General features: G+C 46.9%; 2 protein-coding genes and 1 long non-coding RNA gene across 3 annotated transcripts; 2 read left to right on the top strand and 1 right to left on the bottom strand.

The window, feature by feature from the left end:
• The first annotated feature begins 257 nt into the window (after nucleotides 1-257).
• On the top strand, nucleotides 258-2,446 carry TMEM139 (transmembrane protein 139). The gene is made up of 3 exons (XM_029922256.1): nucleotides 258-350; nucleotides 1,302-1,551; nucleotides 1,772-2,446. Exons 2-3 carry the CDS (start codon nucleotides 1,319-1,321, stop codon nucleotides 2,163-2,165), a joined length of 627 nt encoding a protein of 208 aa, XP_029778116.1. The 5' UTR covers nucleotides 258-350; nucleotides 1,302-1,318; the 3' UTR covers nucleotides 2,166-2,446.
• A 1,295-nt stretch (nucleotides 2,447-3,741) lies between these two features.
• CASP2 (caspase 2) lies at nucleotides 3,742-22,146 on the top strand. Its single transcript, XM_029922246.1, has 11 exons — nucleotides 3,742-3,880; nucleotides 7,947-8,097; nucleotides 8,381-8,548; nucleotides 8,698-8,779; nucleotides 9,354-9,448; nucleotides 9,727-9,903; nucleotides 15,855-15,983; nucleotides 16,136-16,226; nucleotides 19,424-19,573; nucleotides 19,743-19,852; nucleotides 20,021-22,146. The coding sequence occupies exons 1-11, from the start codon at nucleotides 3,807-3,809 to the stop codon at nucleotides 20,150-20,152; spliced, it is 1,359 nt and encodes a 452-aa protein (XP_029778106.1). The 5' UTR covers nucleotides 3,742-3,806; the 3' UTR covers nucleotides 20,153-22,146.
• Nucleotides 11,005-14,529, bottom strand: LOC115277866. The gene is made up of 3 exons (XR_003902549.1): nucleotides 14,375-14,529; nucleotides 13,635-13,812; nucleotides 11,005-11,480 (listed from the first exon to the last, which is right to left on the bottom strand). It is a non-coding gene; the product is annotated as an uncharacterized LOC115277866 (long non-coding RNA).
• Nucleotides 22,147-23,605: the final 1,459 nt, after the last annotated feature.

Genomic DNA, 23,605 nt, shown 5'->3' with positions numbered 1-23,605 from the left:
AAATATAAGGCAAACTATTCAGAATACAGTGTGCTTTGAGCAGAGGTGGAAACTGAATAGAACTCTGGTCCTAAGTACAAAGATCACTGGGGTGGCGGTGGGGGTGCAGGAGCACTCTCAGTAAGGCAGGTACTAGGTGGGTAGAGTAAAAAAAAAAAATCAAGGTGGGGCAATAGCAGTCAGGTGGAAGCAGAAAGAGGAGGAGGAAGCCAACGCAGAACCGAGGGATTGGAACAGTGGAGGGGGTGGAGCCGCCGGGCTCCACCCCCGCCTCCTCCAGCTTGGCTACAACCTACTTTCTGCGGAGTCGGCGTCGTTCCGGACAGATGAGGGAGGAACTCCTAAGCCCGGTGAGAAGGGTAGGAGGGATTGTGGTTTGGGTTCAAGAAGGAGGACTGGGGTTAGGGTTAAAAAAGGGGGTCTGGCCCCTACGTAGAATCTGGCTTTTTGATGTGTCTAAGTTCAGGGAATTCCTGATGGGTTGGTTTTGGGGTGCTGCTAACCAGGTGCTGCTGCTGTTGTTGCAGAGGGAAAAGAAAGCTTCTCCCCCCGGCCTCCCAGCCCTTGTGGTAATTACAGACAGGAAGTTTGAAATCTAGACTTACTGAGTTAAGGCCCATAGACCCTGGCAGGTGCAGAGTATACAGAGATCAGCAGTTATCTGGGCCTCCGACTAGTCCTTTGTAAGAGTCCCTCTCACATAGTTGTGTCTCTGTGGCTTTGTCGGGTCCATGTACATTTTCTCTGTCCAACCAGAGCATGGGCTGAGTAGAGGAAATGTGAAGGTCGGGTCTAATGGTGCTCCTTCCCAACTTTTCTCCCCAATAGAGTCTAAATAGGGAAATGGGGGGGGGGGTAGTGTGGAGGTCCAGTGAAGAACAATTATAGAGAAAAGGCAGTGGTTGCCTCATTACCTGGATTCCACAGATGCTGGTGAGCACCGAGGCCCCAGGCAGGGCCAGCCAGGACTGGGTCTTGGATGGTGTAGAAAGATAGAGCTGGAAGAGACACTGCAAGGAAGAAGTAAGAAGGAAGGAAGGCAGGGTCATGACACAGGAAGTTGCATGAAAGATCCTGGGTTTATTTCCTGGCTACTCCACACATATTGATACCCTGGGACTCTATTGATCCTAGAGAGATTTACAAAACTGAAGGGAACCCTGAAGGTCATATATTTTGGCCATTTATTTAAGACTGAGGAACCTGAGACCCAAAGGTGTCTGATGTGGTTACTTTGGAATCTGACCCGACCAGGACACCAGTTGCTGGTTTAGACACAATACCCGTGTGTCTTTTTGCAGGAGCCTGGGGAGGGGCCATGGTGCCAAGACAGTTGTGGGGGAGACTGGAGAAGCCGTTTCTCTTCCTGTGCTGCGCCTCCTTCCTCCTGGGGCTGGCTTTGCTGGGCACACAGCCGGACATCGCCCCTGTTGCTTATTTCTTTCTCACCTTGGGTGGCTGCTTCTTGTTTGCCTGCCTCCTGGCCCGTTTTCTGGAGTGGGGGTTCCGATCAATGCAGACCGAGAACCCAGGGGCCTCAAGCAATGCACGGTGAGTTCAGGGGTGGGCAGAATTCCAGGAATACATGATGGACCCTTTTTCCTGGTGTCCCTCTAGTCTCTCAGGCATATAGCTCTGCTTCCCTGTTACTGGTCTCAATGAGCGGGTGCGTGGGGGATTAACGGAGGGGTTTTTTGCCAGTAGAAGATAGTAAAGGGGAAAAGGACTCCACTCAGAAGACCACCAGTGATCTTTATTTCTCGTCCCTCAGCGACAACGAAGCCTTTGAGGTGCCAACCTATGAAGAGGCTATGGTTTTGGAATCACAGTGCCGCCCCCAAGAGCTGGGTCAACCACCCCCCTACAGCAGTGTTGTAATCCCCCCAGAACTTGGGGAAGGACAGCCTGACCATCCAGAGGGGCCCGAAAGAGCCAGACTGGAAAGGCGAGTGGGCTCGGAGGGATCTACGACCTCAGGAAATGCTGGAAGAGCTCCCATCAGCCTTCGGCTTCGGGGACCCAGGGCTGTGTCCACTTCTCCTGATCTTCAGAGCTTGGGGACACCCCCCAAATTGGAGCCTCTTACCCCACCCCCTGCCTATGATGTCAGCTTTGGTCTACCTGATGATGATGTTTTCTTTGAAAACAACCGGACACCCCCCTAAAAGACTAAGCCAGGATACATCATCTCTGCGCCACTCACTCATTCATTTGACCAACATTTCCTAGTGCCTGCCCTGTATCAGGAAATGTGTTTCCACTTGGGGAACTTAACTCAGAGGGGAGTCAGGTTGCCCTAAGCCTTTCCCAGCTGAGATGTACATAGCACTATTGGAGTCTTTGGGTAACATTCAGTGACCTACCCCATATCTGACATTTCCAAAGTTAGATGAGTGTGAGAGGAGTGACCCAGAGAATCTGGAGAAGGAAGAAAAGAAACATCTGAGTGACGGCTATGTTGCTTCTGTTCTGGGTGCTTCATCTCTATTAGCACAAGAAGACTTCCCCAGCCTTGTGAGTTATTACTACCTCACTACCCCTTGATTCCAAGGGTCAGAGAGTTTGACAATTTGCACAGGGGCACCCTGCTAGTAAATAGCATAAAAATGTTTATTTACTCTTCTGCCCCCAAAGCCTATTGTATTTTCGATACAAGGTCATCCACGAATCTCTTAATCTCTATCTCAGGCAACTGCTGGAGAGAGATGGAAGACTTACTAGAGACACAATGGTGGACCAGTTGTGTCTGCGGGCAGTGTGGCCTGAGCCTGACCAGGAGTGTGCCCTCTCTCCTAGATGAGCAAAGCTAATCAAAGCCGTGATAACCCATGCTCCATGAAAGGGGCGGTGTCAGCCCTGGGGTTAAAGAGCAGACTCCAGAGCAGGATCCCCACCCCACTGGGAAGCAGTGGAGTAAAGTGCCCCATGGGAAGGGGCTTCTGATTTTAAGACGGGTGGGAAAGGGTCATAAAGGATAAAACAGGAGGGCACTTGCGGGGAAGAACACTGGGTGTTATATGGAAACCAATTTGACAAAAAAAAGGAAGAATAAAACAGGAGCTTGCCAGGGATGGCGGAGTACCTACTATAAATTACCTACTATGAAGCGCTAGAGCCACTTTCATGGTGTCTAACTCCTTAAAGTCTCACCCCTGTGCTCGGACCGCAGCGTTTTACCCCGTCCCCGGGTCCTGCTAGCTAAGATCCCAACAGAAAGCAGACTTTACGGAATTGTGCTTCGGCAGTAATGTAGGCTTTAGCCACTGGGAGCTGCTCGGCCATCGCTGACCCTGAGCATCCTGAGGGGTGCGCTCCCCACTTGGGCCTTCGTCCACTGTGTGGTATTCGTGTAACGCCTTCTAGTGCCTTCGATCTCCTCCTTACCCTGGCCTCAACAGTTCAACTTCAATAAAGTGAAAAGTCCGGCCAAACCCGTCTCAGTAACCTTGCAATAGGCGGGCAAGGTGGGAGGTGCCTGAGAGAGAGCCGTGATTTCCGCGGGAACCGACGACCAATCGGATTCCCAGGTAGGACGGGGCGGTTCCTCGCCTCCCCCCGCCCCTTCCCTTTCCGCCAAGAGCGCTCTCTCACCCCATTGGACCGTGCGTCAAGCGCTCGCGCTCTGTGCCTGCGCGCGCACCGGCGATGGCAGAAGCCGGGCAGCTCTCGCGTGTGGGTGGAGCTAGGAGAGGCAGCGCGCAGGCGCGTTGTGCGCCGGCGGGCAAGGGAGGGCAGCAGAGGGCGTGAGGGCTTTCGGTTTGTTTGGATTTGTGGGCGGTGCGTGCAGAGCCCGGGAAAAGCGGTAAATGGCGGCGCCGAGCGCGGGCTTGCGGCCCGCCCTGCACCGAAAGGAGGTAATGGCCGCTGACAGAGGGCGCAGGTGAGTGAGGGAGGGTCTCACAGGTCCTTAGTTGGGCCCAGGGAAGGGAATGCGGATCATGGTCCTGTCGCCCCCTCCCCGCGGAGCCCCTGGAAGCAGCCGTGTTCGCCCGTGCAGTCAAGGGTGGGAGGCCAGGCTGAGCCCCCCCGAGGGGCGCGCGCGGAGCGGGCTTCCTTCGTCCCTGTCCCTCGTGAGCCGACCGCCCCTGCCTGCTTTGTCCAACCCCAGGGGGCTCTGAACATGAGGAGCTCTCCGGTCCTGCCAAATCTCGGCTTCTCTTAAAGATTCTCCATCCTTCCTTTCTCCCAACTCCTATTGAAGGAACTTTGCTCTGTCCCCTTAAAAGCGGATGACACTTGCAGACCTCGCAGTTCTCTCTGATGTGCATTTGGTTTGGATTGGCTGCATCATGACACGTATTGCTTTGGGTATAATGATCAGGTTTTCAAAGCAGTCGACAGGGGCGTTGGGGTTTGAGTACTTTGAAAGGACAAGGTGCTTCCGAGACTCCGAGTGTGTCTCCACCTCTGCCCCAGTTATATCATTTCAAGGCAGGCATCACCCTGGATAACATTAATGCCTCGTGGTCCAGACCCGGAAGATTAATTTAGGACTTTGGAGACAGAACCTGCAGAAAGACACAGAATCAAGACTTAAGAATTCCGTTTGTGTCCTTTTCTCCTTTCCCTCCTCCCCATTCATCTTGTCCTGAAGTTCTAGATGATTATGATTACTTTGGGAAAGTCCACAATTGAGCATTTCACCCCAAAGTGGAATGCAGAAAGGAGCAGGTGTTTGAAGAATGGATAATGCTTGAGATTAAACCTAATGAGTTACTGATTGAAAATTTAAGTCTAGAACGTGAAAGAGTTAAGAATTGGGAGTCAGTGAATTGTGAGTATGGATGAGATTGAATAGGGAGAGGCTCTTAGAGGTGGGGTTCCTAATGAGATGTCAACATTCAAGGGCAGGCTAAAGATCTTGTGAAGGAACAGGAACAGTCAGCGGAGAGAGGGACTGGAGAGAATAGTATCAGATAGGAAACCAAGGGAGGAGAAAGTTTGAAATGCTACCGGGAAACCAAGGAAAGAAAGGAGGAAACCTGCTCCACCAATGGTATGTATCCTAAGGAAATAAATGCCCAGCATCTCCAGCTGTGGTGTTTGTTGTCCTGCGGTTGGCCTGATAACACGTATTTTTACCAGAGTTTCAGATACGCCGTCATTGTTGCCAGTTTGGTATTTTCTAAGGTGATTCTTTTTTTATTAAGATATCTATTTATTCACTCACTAATTTATTATTTAAGAGCAAGAGAATGAGCAGGGGAGGGAGCAGAGGGAGAGAGAGAATCTCAAGCAGGCTCCACACTCAGCCCAAAGCCCGAGGCAGGGCTTGATCCCATGACCCTAGGATCACGACCCAAACCAAAATCAAGAGGCAAACACTCAACTTACTGAGCCACTCAGGCACCCTAAAGATTTTTTTATTTTAATATCTTTAAGTTTATTTCAAGAGGGAGAGAGCACAGGAAGGGCAGAGAGAGAATCCCAAGCAAGTTCCACACTGCGGGCTAAGCCCGACAGAGGGCTCAATCCCACGACTGACAGTGAGGTAATGACCTGGGCCGATATCAAGAGTCAGACACTTAACCGACTGAGCCACCCAAGTGCCCTACATGTTTTCTTTTTAAAGTATTCTCTACACCCAAGCCTGACACGGGGCTCAAACGCACAAACCCGAGGTCAAGAGTTGTGCACTCTACTGACCAAGCCAGCCAGGCACACCGAAGGTGATTTCCTAAATAAGGTTTTTTATTTCTTTAGATGTTTTGTAGCGGGTTTCTACTGAAGGTTTGGGGTCATGGGAGTATTTCTAATAAACAGAAATCTCAAGTTAAAGTGGAGTTTCAAACATCACTGCCCCAAAACCCTAACCTTAACCTAAGTTGGCTACTTTCAACCTTGGGAATGTTTTGCTGACCGCTTCCTCTGCCTTAAGATCCCACCTCCCAGCCTCTTTGGTCTCTCAGCTCTTCCAGGACTCTGCTTTTTCTTCCTCTATAAATCTCTAACCTAGAGTTAAGCCAAGTGCATCATATAAATGCACAGTATTTAACGGATTCTAAGATGCACGTTCTGTGCCCCGCCCTCCACATTTTAACATCTTTGAAATCAGTATGCATCTTTAAATAGGCTTTAAAGTTACAAACTGAAGCTGTTATCTCATCCCTTTCCTGCTGTCATCGGGCTCCTACTGTTGTAATCTTTTTGGGATTTGACTAACCAGGCTAGAGAGCTCTGGGTTTATGTAAACTACACACAAAGAAAATATATATTGGAAGTGGATTTTTAAAATTCATAAACAGAGCCAGTCTCTTTCCAAACCAATAACAGGGCTCCCTGGGTCGTCCAGTCGGTTAGGCATCCGGATTCGGCTCAGGTCATGATCTCAAGGTTTGTGGGTTCCAGCCCTGCATCGGGCTCTGTGCTGACAGCTAGCTCAGAGCCTGGAGCCTGCTTCAGATTCTGTATCTCCCTCTCTCTCTCTGACCCTTCCCTGTTCCCACTGTCTCTCTGTGTCTCTCAAAAATAAATAAATAACTAAATAACATAAAAAATTAAAAAAAAAAACTAAACCAATAACAAAACCAAAGAATCCTTGAAATAATGACATCTCTATTAAATTAAATTACCAAAACAATTGAACCTTTATGCTTTAATAACTCTTTAAAGTGATCTCAAGTTATGTTGATTGTGTTTGTCAATGGTGTTTACTGTGACTTTCTGTCATACTTTCTACTTACCCAGTTCTTATTTCTAATGTCATTTTGTCACAGGAACTTGAGTTTTAAAAACCATAGATACAGTTGGTATAAGTGGGCTAGAGAGTATGTGCATGTGTGGGCACCTATCTCCTTTATTTCCTGTTAAAGCCAGCGATTGGCTTGAGCTTTTGCCATTTATTAAATTATTTTATTCCTCACCCAGAATCAATTTTTTAAAACATTTTTTAATGCTTATTTATTTTTGAGAGAGACAGAGCGTGAGCCAGGGAGTGGCAGAGAGAGAAGGAGACACAGAATCGGAAGCAGGCTCCAGGGCCAGAGCTGTCAGCACAGAGCCTGATGAGGGGCTCAAACTCATGAACCATGAGATCATGACCTGAGCCAAAGTCGGATGCTTAACCGACTGAGCCAGCCAGGCGCCCCCAGAATCATTTTAAACATACCAGTTTTAGCAACCTAGATAAGTCATAAGAAAGGTTTTCTGGAATTATCTCCCAGTTAAGAAAAATTTTTTTAGTGTTTATTTATTTTTGAGAGAGCGAAGGACAGAGCACGAGTCAGGGAGGGGCAGAGAGAGAGAGAGAAAAAGAACACACAGAATCCGAAGCAGGCTCCAGGCCCAGACCCTAATGTGGGACTCACATTCATGAACTGCAAGATCATTACCTGAGCAGAAGTCAGACACTTAACCGACTAAGCCATCCAGGCACCCCTGGAATAATCTCTTAATTGAAATTGGTGTGTCAGAGTAATATTTCTTCTCATAAATATATGTGTACTTCTGTGTGTAACAATTTTGTCAAGATAGGTATTTCCCTCCCCTAGACTGACTATTCATCCCAGAAGATGGTCTCAGTTGAACATACTTCATAAAAAAATTATACATTATTTCCTTTTGACCAGTTATTGCTCAATACTGCTTGTATTTTATTTTATTTTTAAATTTTTTAAATCTTTATTTTTATAGAGAGAGCACAAGCAGGGGAGGAACAGAGAGAGAGGGAGACATAGAATCCAAAGCAAGCTCCAGGCTCTGAGCCGTCAACACAGAGCCCCATGTGGGGCTCAAACTCACGAACTGTGAGATCATGACCTGAGCCAAAGTCGAACACTCAGTTGACTGAGCCACCCAGGGGCCCCCAAACTGCTTTGATTTTAACCAGAGTCATTAAAATAAGCCTAATTGCAGGTCCCATTCTTTTTGTTCTCTCTACCTGTACCTCCACTCTTCTGTGCCAAATCTTGTACCTGACAGCCTTTCCCTCTGCCTTAAATCTGTAGGCTATTGGGAGTGTGTGGCATGCATCCTGACCATCAGGAAGCACTAAAAAAGAACCGAGTGGTATTGGCCAAACAGCTTTTGCTGAGTGAACTGTTAGAACACCTCCTAGAGAAGGACATCATCACCTTGGAAATGAGGGAGTATATTCAGGTATTTGTAAGCAAAACAAAAATGCCGAATAAATAATCTGGGCGTGGGAGTATTACAAAGTGTGGCGAGGATGTTGAGCCTTTCTAAGGAAATGAAAATGCCCTTCTTCCTTAAAGCCTTAAACAGAAAATACATCTGATTTAAGAAGAATAGGAAAGACCTCCCCCCGTACATGTATTTTTCCTGTGAGAGGATTCTTGAGATTACTGGGAAGGTCATCTGGAAAGAGAGAATTATAGCTGGATAAGTAAATATGACTTCATATTGTATTCTTTTGTCTTAGGCCAAAGTGGGCAGTTTCAGCCAAAACGTGGAACTTCTCAACTTGCTGCCCAAGAGGGGTCCCCAGGCTTTTGATGCCTTCTGTGTGGCCCTGAGAGAGACCAAGCAGGGTCACCTGGAGGACCTGTTGCTCACTACCCTCTCTGGTCTTCAGCACGTAATCCCACCGGTATGGAGCCCTAGACATGTGGTGTGTTGAGAAGAATTCATTTGGTGGGAAAGGAACTTTTGAGACAGGGCTGGGGAGACTAGATGATGGTTTTATTCAACTGGACCATCTCCCTAAGGCCTGGCGTGACGGGTCCTGATTTCTTACAGTTGAGCTGTGACAACGACTGGAGTCTCCCCTTCCCGACGTGCGAGTCCTGTCCCCCTCACAAGCAGCTCCGCCTGTCTCCAGGTGAGAATCAGCGGCGTCACACGTCCCGCAGATTGACTTTCCCTCCCTTGACTGGTATCTGACTTTGCCCTAGCACAGTTCTTATTTACATTCATAATGGGAACGGTCCCCTCAGTGAATTTGTCAGGGACCAGCAGGAAAATTTAGGTAGAGTGTTGCTTTGGCCTGCTTGTTTCCATCACAAATGATTTTTCTGCAGCATTTAGCCCTTAGCGCAGGTACTGATAGGAAATTCCTACCCAAGTGGCCTGGCTCTTTAAAACCATTACTTTAGAATGAGCAAAGACTACATTTTGGGCCCCTAGCCTGCTGACTGAGTAGCCTATTGATTAGAACAAGACTTTTTATCAGATATCTCATTCAGTGGATTTAAGTACCTACTATATGTCAGCAGATAATCAGGCAGAGAGCAAAAGCACATAGAGTCTCTTGTCCTCCTGGATTTTATAATTTTGAGGAATGAGCAAAACCACTAGTTATTAAAACCCCAGTTCAACAGGGTGCCTAAAGTTAAAATGAAGTACTAGGATTGACACATAGATTGTACACTAGGTTTCTGGCTCTCTGTGCACAGATGCTGTGGAACACTCCCTAGACAACGGAGACGGTCCTCCCTGCCTTCAGGTGAAGCCTTGCACTCCTGAGTTTTATCAAACACACTACCAGCTGGTGAGTCCCACGGGATGCAAGAGGAAGAGTTGGGAAACAGGATACCCTTCCTGGGCATCCGAACTTACTTTGCGTGTAAATCTCCTTCCTGCTTTATTAGAAAATCATTACTGATTGGTTATCTTTTCTGGGCGTTTCCCTGTATTGACCTGGTGGGGTTAACAAAAATATGATGGCTTTGTATTTCTGAAATGTGTTGGTTTTTTTTAGTTTGGGAGACATAGTTTCTGTCCATAAGAAGCTCTGATTGACCTCCCGCTCCCCGCATCCCGCCCCAGGCCTATAGGTTGCAGTCTCGGCCTCGTGGCCTGGCATTGGTGCTAAGCAATGTACACTTCACTGGAGAGAAAGACCTGGAATTTCGCTCTGGAGGGGATGTGGACCACAGCACTCTGGTCACCCTCTTCAAGCTTTTGGGCTACAAAGTCCACGTTCTACTTGACCAGACCGCACAGGTACATCCACTGCGTGCCTGGGAGGGCTGGGGGACACTGTGGGGCCAGCAGCATCCGCTGCTCTTGTGCCTGCTGGGTAGATGTTACTCAAGTTACGGTGGTTGTTTTGTTGTTGTCTTGTTTGTTTTTAATTTTTTTTAATGTTTATTTCTGAGAGAGAGACAGAGCATGAGTGGGGGAGGGGCAGAGAGAGAGGGAGGCACAGAATCTGAAGCAGGGTCCAGGCTCTGAGCTGTCAGCACAGAGCCTGATGTGGGGCTCGAACTCACAAGCCATGAGATCATGACCTGAGCCGAAGTTGGACGTTCAACCAACTGAGCCACCCAGGAGCCCCTCAAGTTCTATTATTCTTTGTACCTTTTTACTCATTCTGTTCTGTGTCTTACCTTGCAATTTAGTTAATAATAATAATAAGTTAGGTCAGCCACCTGCTTCAGTGTTAAGTTCTAGGGTCACTGTGCTCTCCCTGAGCAATGCCAGTCCCAGTTTGGGTTCTTACTCTTTCATGTTCAGGAACTTGGTTCCTAATCACTCAGGATGTAAGGAGACACTGAGATTTACCCAGCCAATCAGGAAAGATACTTCTAAGCCATAATGACATGGGACATTTACTTCTTGGTGAATATCGTTGCTTACACATCCACTTATTATTGAAAAGATTACTCCGGCAGATAAAGTGAAAGTTTGCTAGAACTGTCCTTGGCAGTTTAATGAACTGACATGGGAAAATTCCTTACCCTTACCAGTTGTGTGACCACAAGACAGATCTCAGGGTAGATTACTTCTGGACTAGATTCCTACAAATCATAAGCATTTTCATTACGTGCTCTTCCCTGTTTCCCTGTTGGCCCCCATGACTGAGCCGTACTGCTGCCTTAGGTGTGACCTTTAGGTGTTTCTGTTCTAGAATCAATGATAGCCTTTTGGAAAAAAGATGCTAATCTTCATTTTTTTGCATTTCCGTCCTTTTGCTCTTTTTTTAAAGTTTTTATTTTAGTTCCAGTCAGTTAACATACTATTATGTTAGTTATGTGTTATGTTAGTTTCATATATACAATATAGTAATTCAACATTTCCATACATCACCCTGTGCTGCTCATGCCAAGTGCACTCCTTAATCCCCATCATTTATTTAACCCATCTCCACACCCTTAATTCTTCATTTTGATTCCAGAATAATAGTACTTTCTCAAACTCGCCTTCGGGAATGTCAGTGGTAAAATCAGAGTTTCTAGGAAATTTGGCTTGTTGAGGTAGGAAATCTTTGTTTTGTCTTCAGCATTGTCTGTGGCCTTCATTTCTCAGCTGTCTTCTGTGAGATGTTGTGTACATGCTGCACTTTGGGGAAGGCCAGTTTCAACAGTAGATCCCTGAGTGTTGTTATTTACATGGTCTTTTCACCAGCTTTGCAGTAGTAGCCCATGCAGAGAAGTAAACCCATCCTTGCTTCAGAGCCGTGGCTGGACCAGCTTCTGTAGTCGAGTACTCAAGTAGGTTATATGCTCGGGGCGCCTAGCTGGCTCAGTCAGTGAGCCTGTGACTCTTGATCAAGTAGGTTATATGCTTTCCGAGAAGATCTGCTGGGCATGAAGGGAATACGGGTAGGACATCAGCCATAATTCCTCCAATAATTCCTACTAGAAGGTCACTTAACAAAATGAATGTTATTTATGTTTCTCTAGAGGTGTTGACCTAGTCTTTTTTTTTCTTTTTTAAATATTTATTCTGGGACAGAGTGAGATCACAAGCACATGTAGGGGAGGGCCAGGGAGAGAGAGAGAATCCCAAACAGGCTCCATGCTGTCAGTATAGAGCCCAAGGAGGGGTTCGAACTCCTGAACCATGAGATCATGACCTGAGCCAAAATCAAGAGTCAGATGCTTAACCAGCTGAGCCATCCAGGTGCCCCTCTAGCCATTCCTTTTACTAGCAATTTATTATGTCATAGTTTTCCAAATTGTATACAGTTAATAAGGTATTTTACATGCTTGGTAGTTAAAAATACTCTGAGTGTCTCAGTCAGTTAAGTGACCGACTTTGGTTCAGGTCATGATCTCATGGTTTGGGAGTTCGAGCCGCACATTGGGCTCTCTGCTGTCAGCACTGAGCCCGCTTTGGATCCTCTGTCCTCCTCTCTCTGCCCCTCCCCAGCTTCTTCTCTCTCTGTCAAAATAAACTTTAAAAAAAACACAATCCTGAATCACCAAGTCAACTATATACTACTGTTTTTCAGAGGCATTCAGCAGAGTTAGTGGGCCTGAGAACCCACTTCACAAATACCATTTGCTTTTATGCTAAACCTCATGTAGATTCAAGTACCTATTGGATTCTCATTCTCTGGTTACATTGTTCTAAAACTCAAATTGCAATTGATTTGAATTTTGAGCACTTATGGGGCACCTATCTGGCTCAGTTGGTAGAGCCTATGATTCTTTGTCTTGGGGTTGTGAGTTCAAGTCCCATAATGGACATAGAACTTACTTTAAAAAATAATCAGGGGCATGTGGGTGACTCAGTTGGTTGAGCATCCTACTCTTGATCTCAGAGCTGTGAGCCCACAGGTCCATAACCAAATTATGCCTAGCATGGAGCCTAATTTTAAAAAAAGTAATATAAATAAATAAATAAATACCAATTAATTAATTTTGAACACTATAATGGCTGAAGAGGAACTATGTTTGCTACTAGAAATTTTTTAAATGTTATTCTTGAGTTCACAGGACCTCAGATGAGGTAGTCTTGACATTAGCAAAAAGGAAGTACTGTCCGTTATATCCCTAAGGACCAAGCAAGAGTAGACAACGTCTTTACGGTAGTTAAGATAAAGACACCATCCCTTCAGTAGATGTGGTCAGAAGGATCTATGGATTGTGTGAGACTTGAACTGGCCTTGAAAGATAGAAGCCCCTGAATCACAGAGGAGTGGGGGAGGGGTCCTAGGCAGAGAGAGTAACCTACGGATGGGAAACGTGGCTATGATGTTGGGGACTTCATGGGTAAACCAAATGCCTACAGCAAAAAAAGTGCCAAAAATAAGATTGGAGATGAAGGGACCAGAATCCCATGGCCTTGAACTTCCTTGTTTTAGAAAACCATTAGTAATTTTTTTTAACACAAGGGTAATACACTCACAGTGATGATTCAGGGTCAAGAATGAAGTAGAGACCAGTGGTAGGGAATCCAGTTTGGAGTTAATATCATAATGGGAGTACGAGATGTTGGGATCCTGGACAGAATAGTGGACCAAGAGGGGAAGAATGTGTGTGGAAAATAGCTGAATAGCATGACTGTACTGTCAGTGCTTGGTGGTTAAATGACTGCATATAGGAAAAGATAGAAAAATTCAGTAAGGAATTGAGGGTCTCAGAGAAATCGGGACCAAACATTTGGGCATTACTGGTGCGGGAGAAATACTTTAATTGGTAAGAGTATGAAATCTTTGAGGAGACTAGAGTAACAAGACCAAAAGGCATATAGAACTGTACCTTCGGGGGGATAGCCCTCAGTGGTCTAGTCCTCAGCTCCGGGGGCTCAAATGTGAGGAGGTCATTGCACAGTCTGTTTCCCACAGTGGCCAATCAAACTCTCAGTGTACTTAAAGCCAAGTAGTTACAGTGGGTTATGATAATTTGGTTCTTTGGACATAACTCCTGGTAGGACTTCTCAAGAGACTCAGCTTCATTATCATGTAATTATTTGTCAAGCAAAGGTCTTTTTTCTCCCTATTATACCTTTTTGCCTTTAGAAATCATTGCGTTTAAAAATTTGCAGTTGTGTAGTCTTAGAGAGCCCTCTTCACTTGACAGTGCTAGACAGTAACTGGTGTTCTCGCTGCTCATGGAGGTTTTCAGTTTTCCTCTTGGTCATTGAAGTCTTCTGTCATTGCACCTCCCCGTGAAGTTACTAGTTCTAGAATTACAGTTTATCGTATATTAGGAAATAAGATACATGTTAAAGTGGCACATTTCCTTTTACCTTGTGGTATTGATTTTTAACTTACATTTGGGTCACAGACTGCTTTGAAAACGTAAGGACATGCTATAGGTCATCTCTGGAAAATGTAGCTAGCCATAAAGTTTTGTGTATCATTTCAGAGGGTTTTATATGTTATTCCCTTGTGTCCCCGAACCTCCAGTTAAGAACCCTGCTATTTTTAGAAGTACTGTAATTTTATCAGAAATATATCGAGAGATCCTATTTCAAGCTTTGCTACTTGTAGAAAAATTTCCCCCAAATGAATAACCCCCATTTCTCAGCTCAGTGCAATTAAATTCAGTTACTAAGTGTGTATGTTCTTACTTTGGGCTTTGTTGTCCGCTATTTACTGGCCTAATAGTCTCACTTAAGTTCAAAATGCTCCTGAGTAAGTGCCAAACATGTATATTTACTGCCTTCTTCCAGCAAAATTAACTTCAGCTACTGTATGTTACAACTCCGTTATGGTCAACTCCAGAAGAACATTCATACTCACGTATTCTCTTGAGATTATCTAGAAATAAAAGAATTTTGGATATCTTTTCATTACTGTATGATTTCCAATATTATGATTGGCTTCTGTTTGCCCAGAAAATGAACATTTTCTTCAGTAAAGCCACGTTCTTCATATCCAGTTTAGTTGCAGCCTCTCAAGTCTTTTGTAGAATTGTCTCTATTGGCTGCAAACAGAAGCATTCTGAACAACTAGGAGTTCTCAAACTTTAGCATGTCACAATCCCCTAGAGTTTGGTGGGGCCCAAGACTTTGCCTTTCTTACAACTTTTTCGAACTTGTAAGAAATATATTATATAAGTGTGCTTTTTATTGGCGGCTGAATACATTGTCACTGTTCTGCCTGATAGCATAATCATTTTCTTTATATTAAAATTCATAGTCCAAATGAACTTGCTTTCTCCCTGCTCATGTCAAATAGGAGGGACCACTCAGACTTCTTGAGTTGTAGAGGGAGACCCAGATTTAAAAGTTTGTGTTGGATTATTAAACTGTTTTGTATAGCTTGCTGTTGGATGGGCCGGGTGGTTAAGGCAGAGTGATAATTCATGTATGGCCACCTGGTGCATGGCACACAGCGTTCTTACGTTGGACTACAAAGTTGACCAGTAGTAGTTTCTTTGAGAAAATGATATTGCTACTCTTTATTAGATATGCACATTCTAATAATGGTAGTTCTTTGTATCAGGTGCCAGTCATAGTTGTAAATCCTTTCTCTGAAGTATTTCATTTAATCTTTATACAAACTTGGAAAATTTTACTCTTAATTACCCTCTTGCAAAATGAGTAGTAGAGCTTTGAGGGGCCAAATACTTTATTCTAATGTATGACCTCAGGGGCCATAGCTAGGTCTGTCTGATCCTGTAGCGCATGTGTGTACCCACAGCCCTGTGCTTAATTCTCCATACAGTATACTCTTTCCTGGACTGAGCCTTTTGTACAGACATCATCGTTTCTGGGAACTTAAAATCTCAGACCAAAAACAGCATTGAAGTGCTATTATTTTCTGTTACGAGCCCAGTAGCCCTTTGTGAGAGCAGCTTATTTCCTTATGGCTGGGTAGATGTTTGATTCATTCATAGCTCACCTGGTGGTCCTCCTTGTGTCTTTTATACAGGGGCATTTGCAAAAAGATTTGGTTGATGACCAGGGAGTGAATAAAGTTAACTAGCTCCTGATTAGCTTCATTAATAACTTGCTTTAGTCCAGGAGTTCTTAACATATCTCAGTGAGTATGAATTTTGTGAAATTATATTCAGAATTCTGTGTCTGAAGTCGTGGATTTTTCTGATGAGTCCGTAGCTGCTTTCAGCCTCTCATAGGGTCTCTGACTTGCGTTATCGTTGGCCACATAATAAACTGAACACATCTCGTCTCCTAATAGCTTCGGGGTTCAGACACCAAAGAAAGATGGTATTGGTGCAGACTACAGTGAACAGCACTAAGTGGTATTTTTCCTGCAGGAAATGCAAGAGAAACTTCAGAATTTTGCCCAGTTACCTGCTCACCGTGTCACTGACTCCTGCATAGTGGCGCTCCTCTCTCATGGCGTGGAGGGAGGCGTCTACGGTGTGGATGGCAAACTGCTCCAGGTGTGTGTCATCTTGGGCCGGACGGCTGTCCGAGCTCGGTGACTTCCCCTCCTGTCTGCCCGTCTCTCCTGTAATGGCTGCTGTGGCAAACACAGGACTCAGGAGGCCTGCGGGCTACTTAACCTCCCTTCTCTTTCCTTTCTTTCTGGCAGCTTCAAGAGGTTTTCCGGCTCTTTGACAATGCCAGCTGCCCAAACCTACAGAACAAGCCGAAAATGTTCTTCATCCAGGCCTGCCGCGGAGGTGAGTGCCCAGGCAGACCGGCGCCCGGGTGGTGGCTCCTGGGCGGCCTCCCGCCAGCTCTCACTTTGCTGTTTGCTCCTCTCAGGTGCTATCGGATCCCTTGGGCACCTCCTTCTGTTCACTGCTGCCACCGCCTCTCTTGCTCTGTAAGTGTCTCCCGATGCATGGGGTGTGCTGGGACTTGGGCAGCCCATGGCTCTCAGGTTGGTCAGCTCTCTGTGCACCACCAGACCCTCTTCTCAAGCCTCTTTCTCAGTGCCTCGCCTTCCTTCCTGGGCCCTCTCACCTCTGCACTATTAACTCTGCCGCGCTTGCTTTGTTACTCGCTGCAGTGGAGGAACTTGTGTCTCCTCTGTCTCTTTCTCACTTCCTCTTTCCTTCCTGCATCCTTCTTCCCCTCTTTCCATCCGTGCTCCACCGTTGCCTCTTCATCCTCCTGGTCCCACGCAGGCTAGCAGTGCAGAAGCCCCGGCCGGGCCTTGCCTCTCACTCGTCCCTGAGCCGCTCTGTCCCTCTTCTTTCCCGCCTGCAGCCAGGGCTCCAAGACCAGGCGCGAAGACATGCTGGCCTACGCCTCATCCTGGAGGGAAACTGACTTTGGAGTCACATTTCGACTTTACCACTGAGGAGTTCTGTCAAGTTAGCGGGTTACTTGGCGTCCCTCTACCTCAGTTTCCTCCGTATAAAATGTAGATACTGATCAGACCTACTTCATGAGGTGGTTGTGATCGTTGAACAGAACCATACATTTGAAGGGCCCGCTTAGCACAGTACCTGGCTCGTAGTAAATCCACAGAAGATGCCAGGCATGGCCATTATAACATGCTTGGTGCCCTCAAGGGGCGTGTAGTTTGGCTTCAAGGTCACTTTGTCCTAACATACAAATAATATTTTGTCTGTGCTGTGTTCAACGAATGTAAATGGTTAATACTGTTAACAACGTCCTAATATCAAGAAGATAATTTATTAAGGTTTTACAACATGACTACACTCAGCACTATCACAGAAGCAAAAGAAAATGTGTGGGCTCTCTAACTGCTCCTCTCTAAAAAAAAGAAAAAAAAATGTGGTGTCTCTCTAAATAGCCTACCAATAACTAGAAAGAGAAAGCAAATGTACGTGGAGTAGCTTGAGAATAATTCAGAGGCCCCAAGCAAGGGTGAAATTAGTGGGATACAAACCATATGTGTGAAGGAGTAAGCAGTAGGCAATAGATCGGTTTAAGATGGCTTCGTTTGAACACATTTGGTAGAGACTTAATTTAGTAAGGCTAATTTGGACCCAGAAAGATAAAATCTGCATAGGTGTGGAGTAGTAAATAGGGGCTTTCAGACAGAAACAGGACTACAAGACCACAAGCACAGCAGAACTAAAAGGACAGCCCCCACCCTCCCCCAGACGTGCTGGGCTGGAAATCTGCCCAGGTCTGATTCGGAGACCGGGCATCTATGTGCGGGTGTAGTAAGATAAGGCAGGCCGAGGGAGGTGCAACCAGCTGATGCAGATCATTGTGTAGAGCTGTTGGTAGCTTAAGAAATAATGTGATGAATTCTGTTCCCGGATGGACGATTACCGTGCTTGGGAACTGCAGCACTGAGGAAAGAGTATGTGAGGACAGGAACTTAGTGTCTGCTCCCCAGCTGGATGCCCAGGCCCAGAGCATTGCCTGATGGATGGTAGCACTTAATAAATATTGAATGAAGGGATGAAAAGTAATCTCCTAAAAAATTGTAGCAATAATACAGAAAACAGATGGGATATTGTGTTATTGGAAGAAGCAATAACACTTATTGGTTAATAGATCTGAGACACGAAGGCAAGAAAGAAGCTTTTTCCTTGAGGGAACACATTTAGCTTGGCCTATTTCCTTCAGGAGGTATTACTGGCAAAATGAAATGAAGACACTCGTGATCATTTTCTCCTCCTATATTCAGAGATCTGTGTACAGTATCAGATCTGCATGGGGAGAAATTGCTCTTTCCTGGGGTAATCTGATCCTTCTGTCTCAGAGTCAGTCCTTCAGGAGATGACCTTGTGGAAGACTTGAGCTCTCCTGTCTTCTGTTGTACTTAGTTCACATAATTGTTGTCTGTGAAATTACTCTCCCTTCCCCGGATGACTGGCTCCCAAAGCGGAATGTTAGCTCCGTAGGGCAGGAGACTCTCCTTCGCTACATCCCTCGGGCTTAACGCAAACAGTGCCCGGCACGTGGCAGTTGCTCGATGACCTTTTGTTGGATCAGTGAATTTTGGTCATTTCCCCATAGTTCTTCAAGCTTCACTTGCCTTTTAGAGTGGTGAGTGTTGCAGGGAGCGGGAGGTTCCGGAAAGGAGCATACTCTCAGCTTTAGTGTGTTGAGCTGAGTGACCCTCCCTCTCTCTCTCTCCTACTGACCTCACCCCACCCGCCTCCAAAATAAAAGTGCAGCATCCAAATAAGACCACGTCTGGGCACAGATGCGGCCTGCATCAGGAGGCTGGACATACTCGGGGTATGTTGAGGAACTGCTAAAACTGAATAATGGTGCTCTTTTTAAATTATATAGAAGAAAATAGTCAAATTACCACAATTTTAAGTTTTTTCCTCTTACAAATTTCTCTTAAATCTTGGATGCCTGCTACAATTTGGCTTATGAAATTAGTAACTTAAAAATACCAAAATTTCTTGGAAACTGAGCATATTTAGTTTTGTAACTTTTTTATTGATACATAGATTTAGGGTGATTTTTACGTAGCGTGCATGTAATCATATTGGTTTATTAACTTGTTTTTTTTAAATATAAAGCTGCATTTATAATTGTGTTTGGCAGTAGAAAGCAGTGACTGCCATGTACATTGCTCATTGAACAAGTCAATCATGGGCGAGTGATCTTTAGTTCTGTTTACAAGGAGTACTTGATCAGCACTTTCCATCTTACACAGCGTGGATAGAGCGCAGACCCTGGACCGTGCACATGCGCAGATGCCGGGCCTCTGAGTGCTCCCCCAAGGAATGGATGCGCGCTGGGGCAGGGATGGGAGTAATGACCTTTTTTTTTTTTTTTTTTTTTTTTTAATTCAGCAGCCAGAGGTTGGAGGCAACAGCAGGAAACGGCACTTCCCAGTCAACGCTGTAGGGAACTGTGGCTTGCCTGTGGCAGGCTCCAGAGCGATGGGAGGGAATAACGCGCTTGTCCTTCCTGTCTGCCTTTGCTACAGATGAGACAGACCGAGGGGTTGACCAGCAAGACGGAAAGACCCATGCAGGGCCCTCCGAGTGCGAGGAGAGCGACGCCAGCACGGAGGAGTTGCTGAAGACGCGGCTGCCCACGCGCTCAGACATGATCTGCGGCTACGCCTGCCTCAGAGGTATCCTGAGCCCCAGACAGTTCGAGGCTGCGCGCTCTCATGCGCGTCCTCACACTGGGCTCCCTGGCTGGAGAGGGTACAGGGCGCCCCAGGAGGCTAGGTGGAGACGCCCAGCTGTGTGAAGTATCCTGTGACCTCCACAGTGCAGTTAATTCCGTCCCGGTTGCAGGCACTGCTGCCATGCGGAACACCAAGCGGGGCTCCTGGTACATTGAGGCCCTCACTCAAGTGTTCTCCGAGAGGGCTTGTGACACGCACGTGGCCGACATGCTTGTTAAGGTGAGTAGCTGCCATCGGGGCCATGTTCTGCCATCTCCCCCTCCCCCTCCTCCCCCTCCTCCCCCCTTGCACTGTCCTTCGTAGCCTCTCGACCCTTCCGGTTGTGCTGGGACCCTGAAAACACCAGGCCTTCAGACCCTGGACCACTGGGCTCTTCTGTCTTCCCAGGTGAATGCGCTTATCAAGGAGCGTGAAGGCTACGCCCCCGGCACTGAGTTCCACCGGTGCAAGGAGATGTCCGAGTACTGTAGCACCCTGTGCCGGCACCTCTACCTGTTCCCGGGCCACCCTCCCACGTGAGGCCACCCTGTCAGGCCTGCCGCACGGAGGCTCGGAGGCCGCTTCTCTCGGGCCGCACGGTTTCTGTTCCCCCTCAGGGATGGGGAATCTCCCAGGCTTATCACACACCACACCCGTGGCCATCTCCTCTGCGCCTGCTGGTCTAGCTCCTCCCTGTGGAGCCGGCTCTGGCTGGCCTGGCTGACGGTGTCTTTATGGGGGTTTCCTCGGGCTGGTGGGCTGGTGTTATTTCCGCCCTCAGGGCTTTTGTAGCCAGCACTTTGGTGATTGTTTTTATTAGTTGTTTTTATTAGGTCAGATGTTTCAGAGGCCATCTCCTGTCTCGTCTTTCTTTCATATCCCAACCCCATTTATCCTGACCTAAGAGTTTAGAAGGTATCCTGATTCAACAGAGGCATTTTTCATTTAGCCTCAAGAGGGGAGACGGGATTAATGGCACACTGTGCCACCCGGTGTGTAGTCCTGACCTGTGCACCCCCTGCGGCACCCTAAGGCCACCCAGTGGAAGGCCGGTGTTGTCCACTGTTGGCTCCTTGGGGCTCCAGGAACCCAGCCTCTGGGCAGAGGTTACAGCTTGGATGCCTTGTACCTGGAACTTGTTGATCTTTGCCCAGGGAGGTTCCAAAGATCCTTCAGTCAGTCATTCTTGCTCAGCTTTTTTACTGCAGCGAGCCTGGCAGAGAGGGTTAGCAGAGGCAGATAAGAGTGGTATGCTTCCTCGTACTCTGCAATCTGTCCCCTTATCTTTCTCTTCCTCTGAAATGTCCCTTTCTTTTATAAAGCATCCTGGTGGTTATCTCCCTACTTCCTGTTTCTCCCCTTTTACCTTCCTTTCATGCTGCCATCAAATCTGTGTAAAATACTACTTAATTGGATCATTTGGCTGCTCAAGGATGTAATAGAGTAGCTTGTTCCTACTTTCTGTTTCAGTATCAAATCCCCTTTTGATGTTATATGGCCTGTTTCCCCTTCCCGTGTGTCTCCATTTTAGAGAGACTGTTGCTGTGTGTGTTGTTTATCCTCTGTGCCATATGAAGCTTCCCTGTTCTTCAAGGCCTCTTCTTGGACTTCCATTCTTGCCCCCTCCAATCTAATCTCTGGGTGGCAGATTTTGGTTTGGGGTCTTTATAAATCTGATGTCACTCCCCTGCTCAGATTTCTGTTCACCTCAAGGAGTGTCCAAACTCCTAACCTTGGCCTGCAGGACTCCGACCTTCCCCCTTGAACCTCATAAAATGCTGATTTCCCTCTAAGTGCCAGCCCCAGCCCCTTCCTCAGTTTCTCAAACATTCCAAGCCTTTTCCCTGCCCTGGGCCCTTACAGACACTCTTCTGGGGTCTACTGAGCCCCACTCCTTACAAGTCTTGGCCTAAATGCCACCTTCCAGACCTTTCTATCTCTAAGCAATCTTCCGTGTTTCTTTATTACCGCCTCCTGTTTAATCCCCTCCTTGCATTTAGCACAATTTATACGCACGTGTTTGCTTGCTTCACATGTGCATTTCTGTCACCCCTACTAGGTTGTAAGATCCCTGAGGGTAGAAATCTTGTCTCTTTTGTTCTCCATTGTGTACCCAGTGCCTGGCACATGATAGGTCTTCAATAAACACCTTGGTATAAAAGAAGGAAGAAAACAACCCTAGCTAGAATTCTACTTTGGGACAAAATTACCCTTTAAAATATACACAGGGTTAGTATTTATACTGTAGTTTTTCCATATGTTTTCGTTTTGTCCACTGATCTGTTCACTCTTGAAGACAGATGTCCCATGGCAGACGACTTCCTCTGTGTCCGATGGCATCTGCGTAGCGCTCAGTCAGTGGTAGTTCAGGTGCTCGATAAATTCCGGTTCAGTGAGCCAGTGGTTTGGAGACTTGCCGCCAAGTCCTGCCCGTGGGTCCAAATATGGAAGTATTGGGTTGATAGAACCTTTCCACTTCGCACTGCCAGGATTTTATATGCCTTCAGGTGCCAAATAAATACCCATATTTATTACTCTTGTGTGCCTGACATCTCTGTTTCCACAGATGATCTTCTGAAGCCCACATAGGCCCGTTTCCTTAGCCCCTAATGAGGTGCACACAGAGCTAAGCACCCTGGTTCCCCTGCTGCCGTGAGCTTCGTTACATACACAGGTGTGGGCCCATGTGAGCGGCCATGGTCGCAGGCAACTGCCCAAAATACAGTGGCACTAGGATTTCTCCTTGTCAGATGCGACCAAAGAGTCACTAGCAAGCAGCATTGCTTCTGGATTATGTAGATTTTGGGATGAAAGCTGGAGAAAGAGATCAGGCTGGAATAAGAGGATGGTCACGATTATAGAATTTACATGGTCCCAAGTTGGATTTAAGGCTTTGTGGAGTGGACATGGATTTTAAGACAATTCCGGGCAGCATGAAGGAGATCTAAGCCCTGGGCTCTGTGGGCTAGGAAACCCTTAGGGCACAGTGTATCTGAAGTGTGCCTGGAGAGGCAAGTGTGCAAGTGCAGATGGGCCACGAACGCCCAGCACGAGGTGGGAAATTCTGCAGAGCATCGGTGGGACCTGGGGGGAGGAGTGGTGAGGGATATGGAGGAGAGTGGGGAGTTGGCTGAAGAAAGGAAAGGGCATGAAAAGCCTGCTGACCCTGGTTGGCTACCCACCAAGGGAACAGGGGCCATCCTCAGGGAGGTTTGGAAATTGCTGGAACGGTGGGAGTAAGCAGAGGACCCATTTTCAGCACAGCAGAGCTTTTTGGAGGGTTGCTACATTTGGGAATTACAGCGCAGCAGTGAGATCTCTGACCTGGATCGCATGTCCTTCCCACCCCGCCCTTGAATGAGTATCAGGTTGAATTTCACAGCTCCCCTCCCTTCCCCCCTGCTTACCTCTGCCAGGGATTCTCTGCTAAAATTATCCCCCTCCCTGAGCTGGGGGCTGCCCTTCTCTGCAGCTCTCCTCCACCCTGCTTCCTGTAAGCGGGAAGAGGAAATGGGGCCACGAGAGCAGAGCTGTGATAGTAGGGGAGGCAGGGCAGGCGTCCGGACTAGAGACAGACAGGAACATGTACACCTTCATAGGCCACCCTCCCTGCGGGCCCATGAGCTAGTCATTTTCCGTTTGTTTCCTCAGATGAGGAAAATGAGGCTCAGACTTCAAAGACACAAAAAGGGAAGAAGTGTAACTTGAAGGCCATGAACTCTAGAATTAAATGGATTTTGAATGCTGGCTCAGCCTTTTGGGATATTGGAGACCTTGGCTGAGGCACCTAACCTGGAACCTGTTTCCCTTACCTGAAAATGATGGAAAGTGTTGCTCCCTTAAAAGTTTCTCATGAGAATTAAATACAATGTGTGGTGACGCACAGTATTAACGCATTACAAATGCTTGACAATTGTGAGATCCAGCAGAATGAGCTTCAGTTCAATAATAGGCATTCACATTCAGTGCTCGCTGTAGGGGCGAACACTGGAC

Source organism: Suricata suricatta, chromosome 2 (genome assembly GCF_006229205.1).
Source record: "Suricata suricatta isolate VVHF042 chromosome 2, meerkat_22Aug2017_6uvM2_HiC, whole genome shotgun sequence".
NCBI classification, from domain to species: domain Eukaryota; kingdom Metazoa; phylum Chordata; class Mammalia; order Carnivora; family Herpestidae; genus Suricata; species Suricata suricatta.
This window is presented reverse-complemented; position numbering and strand designations above follow the sequence as displayed.

What these genes read in the sequence shown, in the direction of transcription:
- CASP2 (XM_029922246.1), top strand. Translation starts at nt 3,807, where the DNA reads ATGGCGGCGCCGAGCGCGGGCTTGCGGCCCGCCCTGCACCGAAAGGAG. An exon ending in TTCAGCACGTAATCCCACCG is followed by an intron (nt 8,549 to 8,697) that starts GTATGGAGCCCT and finishes GATTTCTTACAG; the next exon opens with TTGAGCTGTGACAACGACTG. An exon ending in TGGATGGCAAACTGCTCCAG is followed by an intron (nt 15,984 to 16,135) that starts GTGTGTGTCATC and finishes TCTTTCTGGCAG; the next exon opens with CTTCAAGAGGTTTTCCGGCT.
- TMEM139 (XM_029922256.1), top strand. Translation starts at nt 1,319, where the DNA reads ATGGTGCCAAGACAGTTGTGGGGGAGACTGGAGAAGCCGTTTCTCTTC. An exon ending in GGGGCCTCAAGCAATGCACG is followed by an intron (nt 1,552 to 1,771) that starts GTGAGTTCAGGG and finishes CTCGTCCCTCAG; the next exon opens with CGACAACGAAGCCTTTGAGG.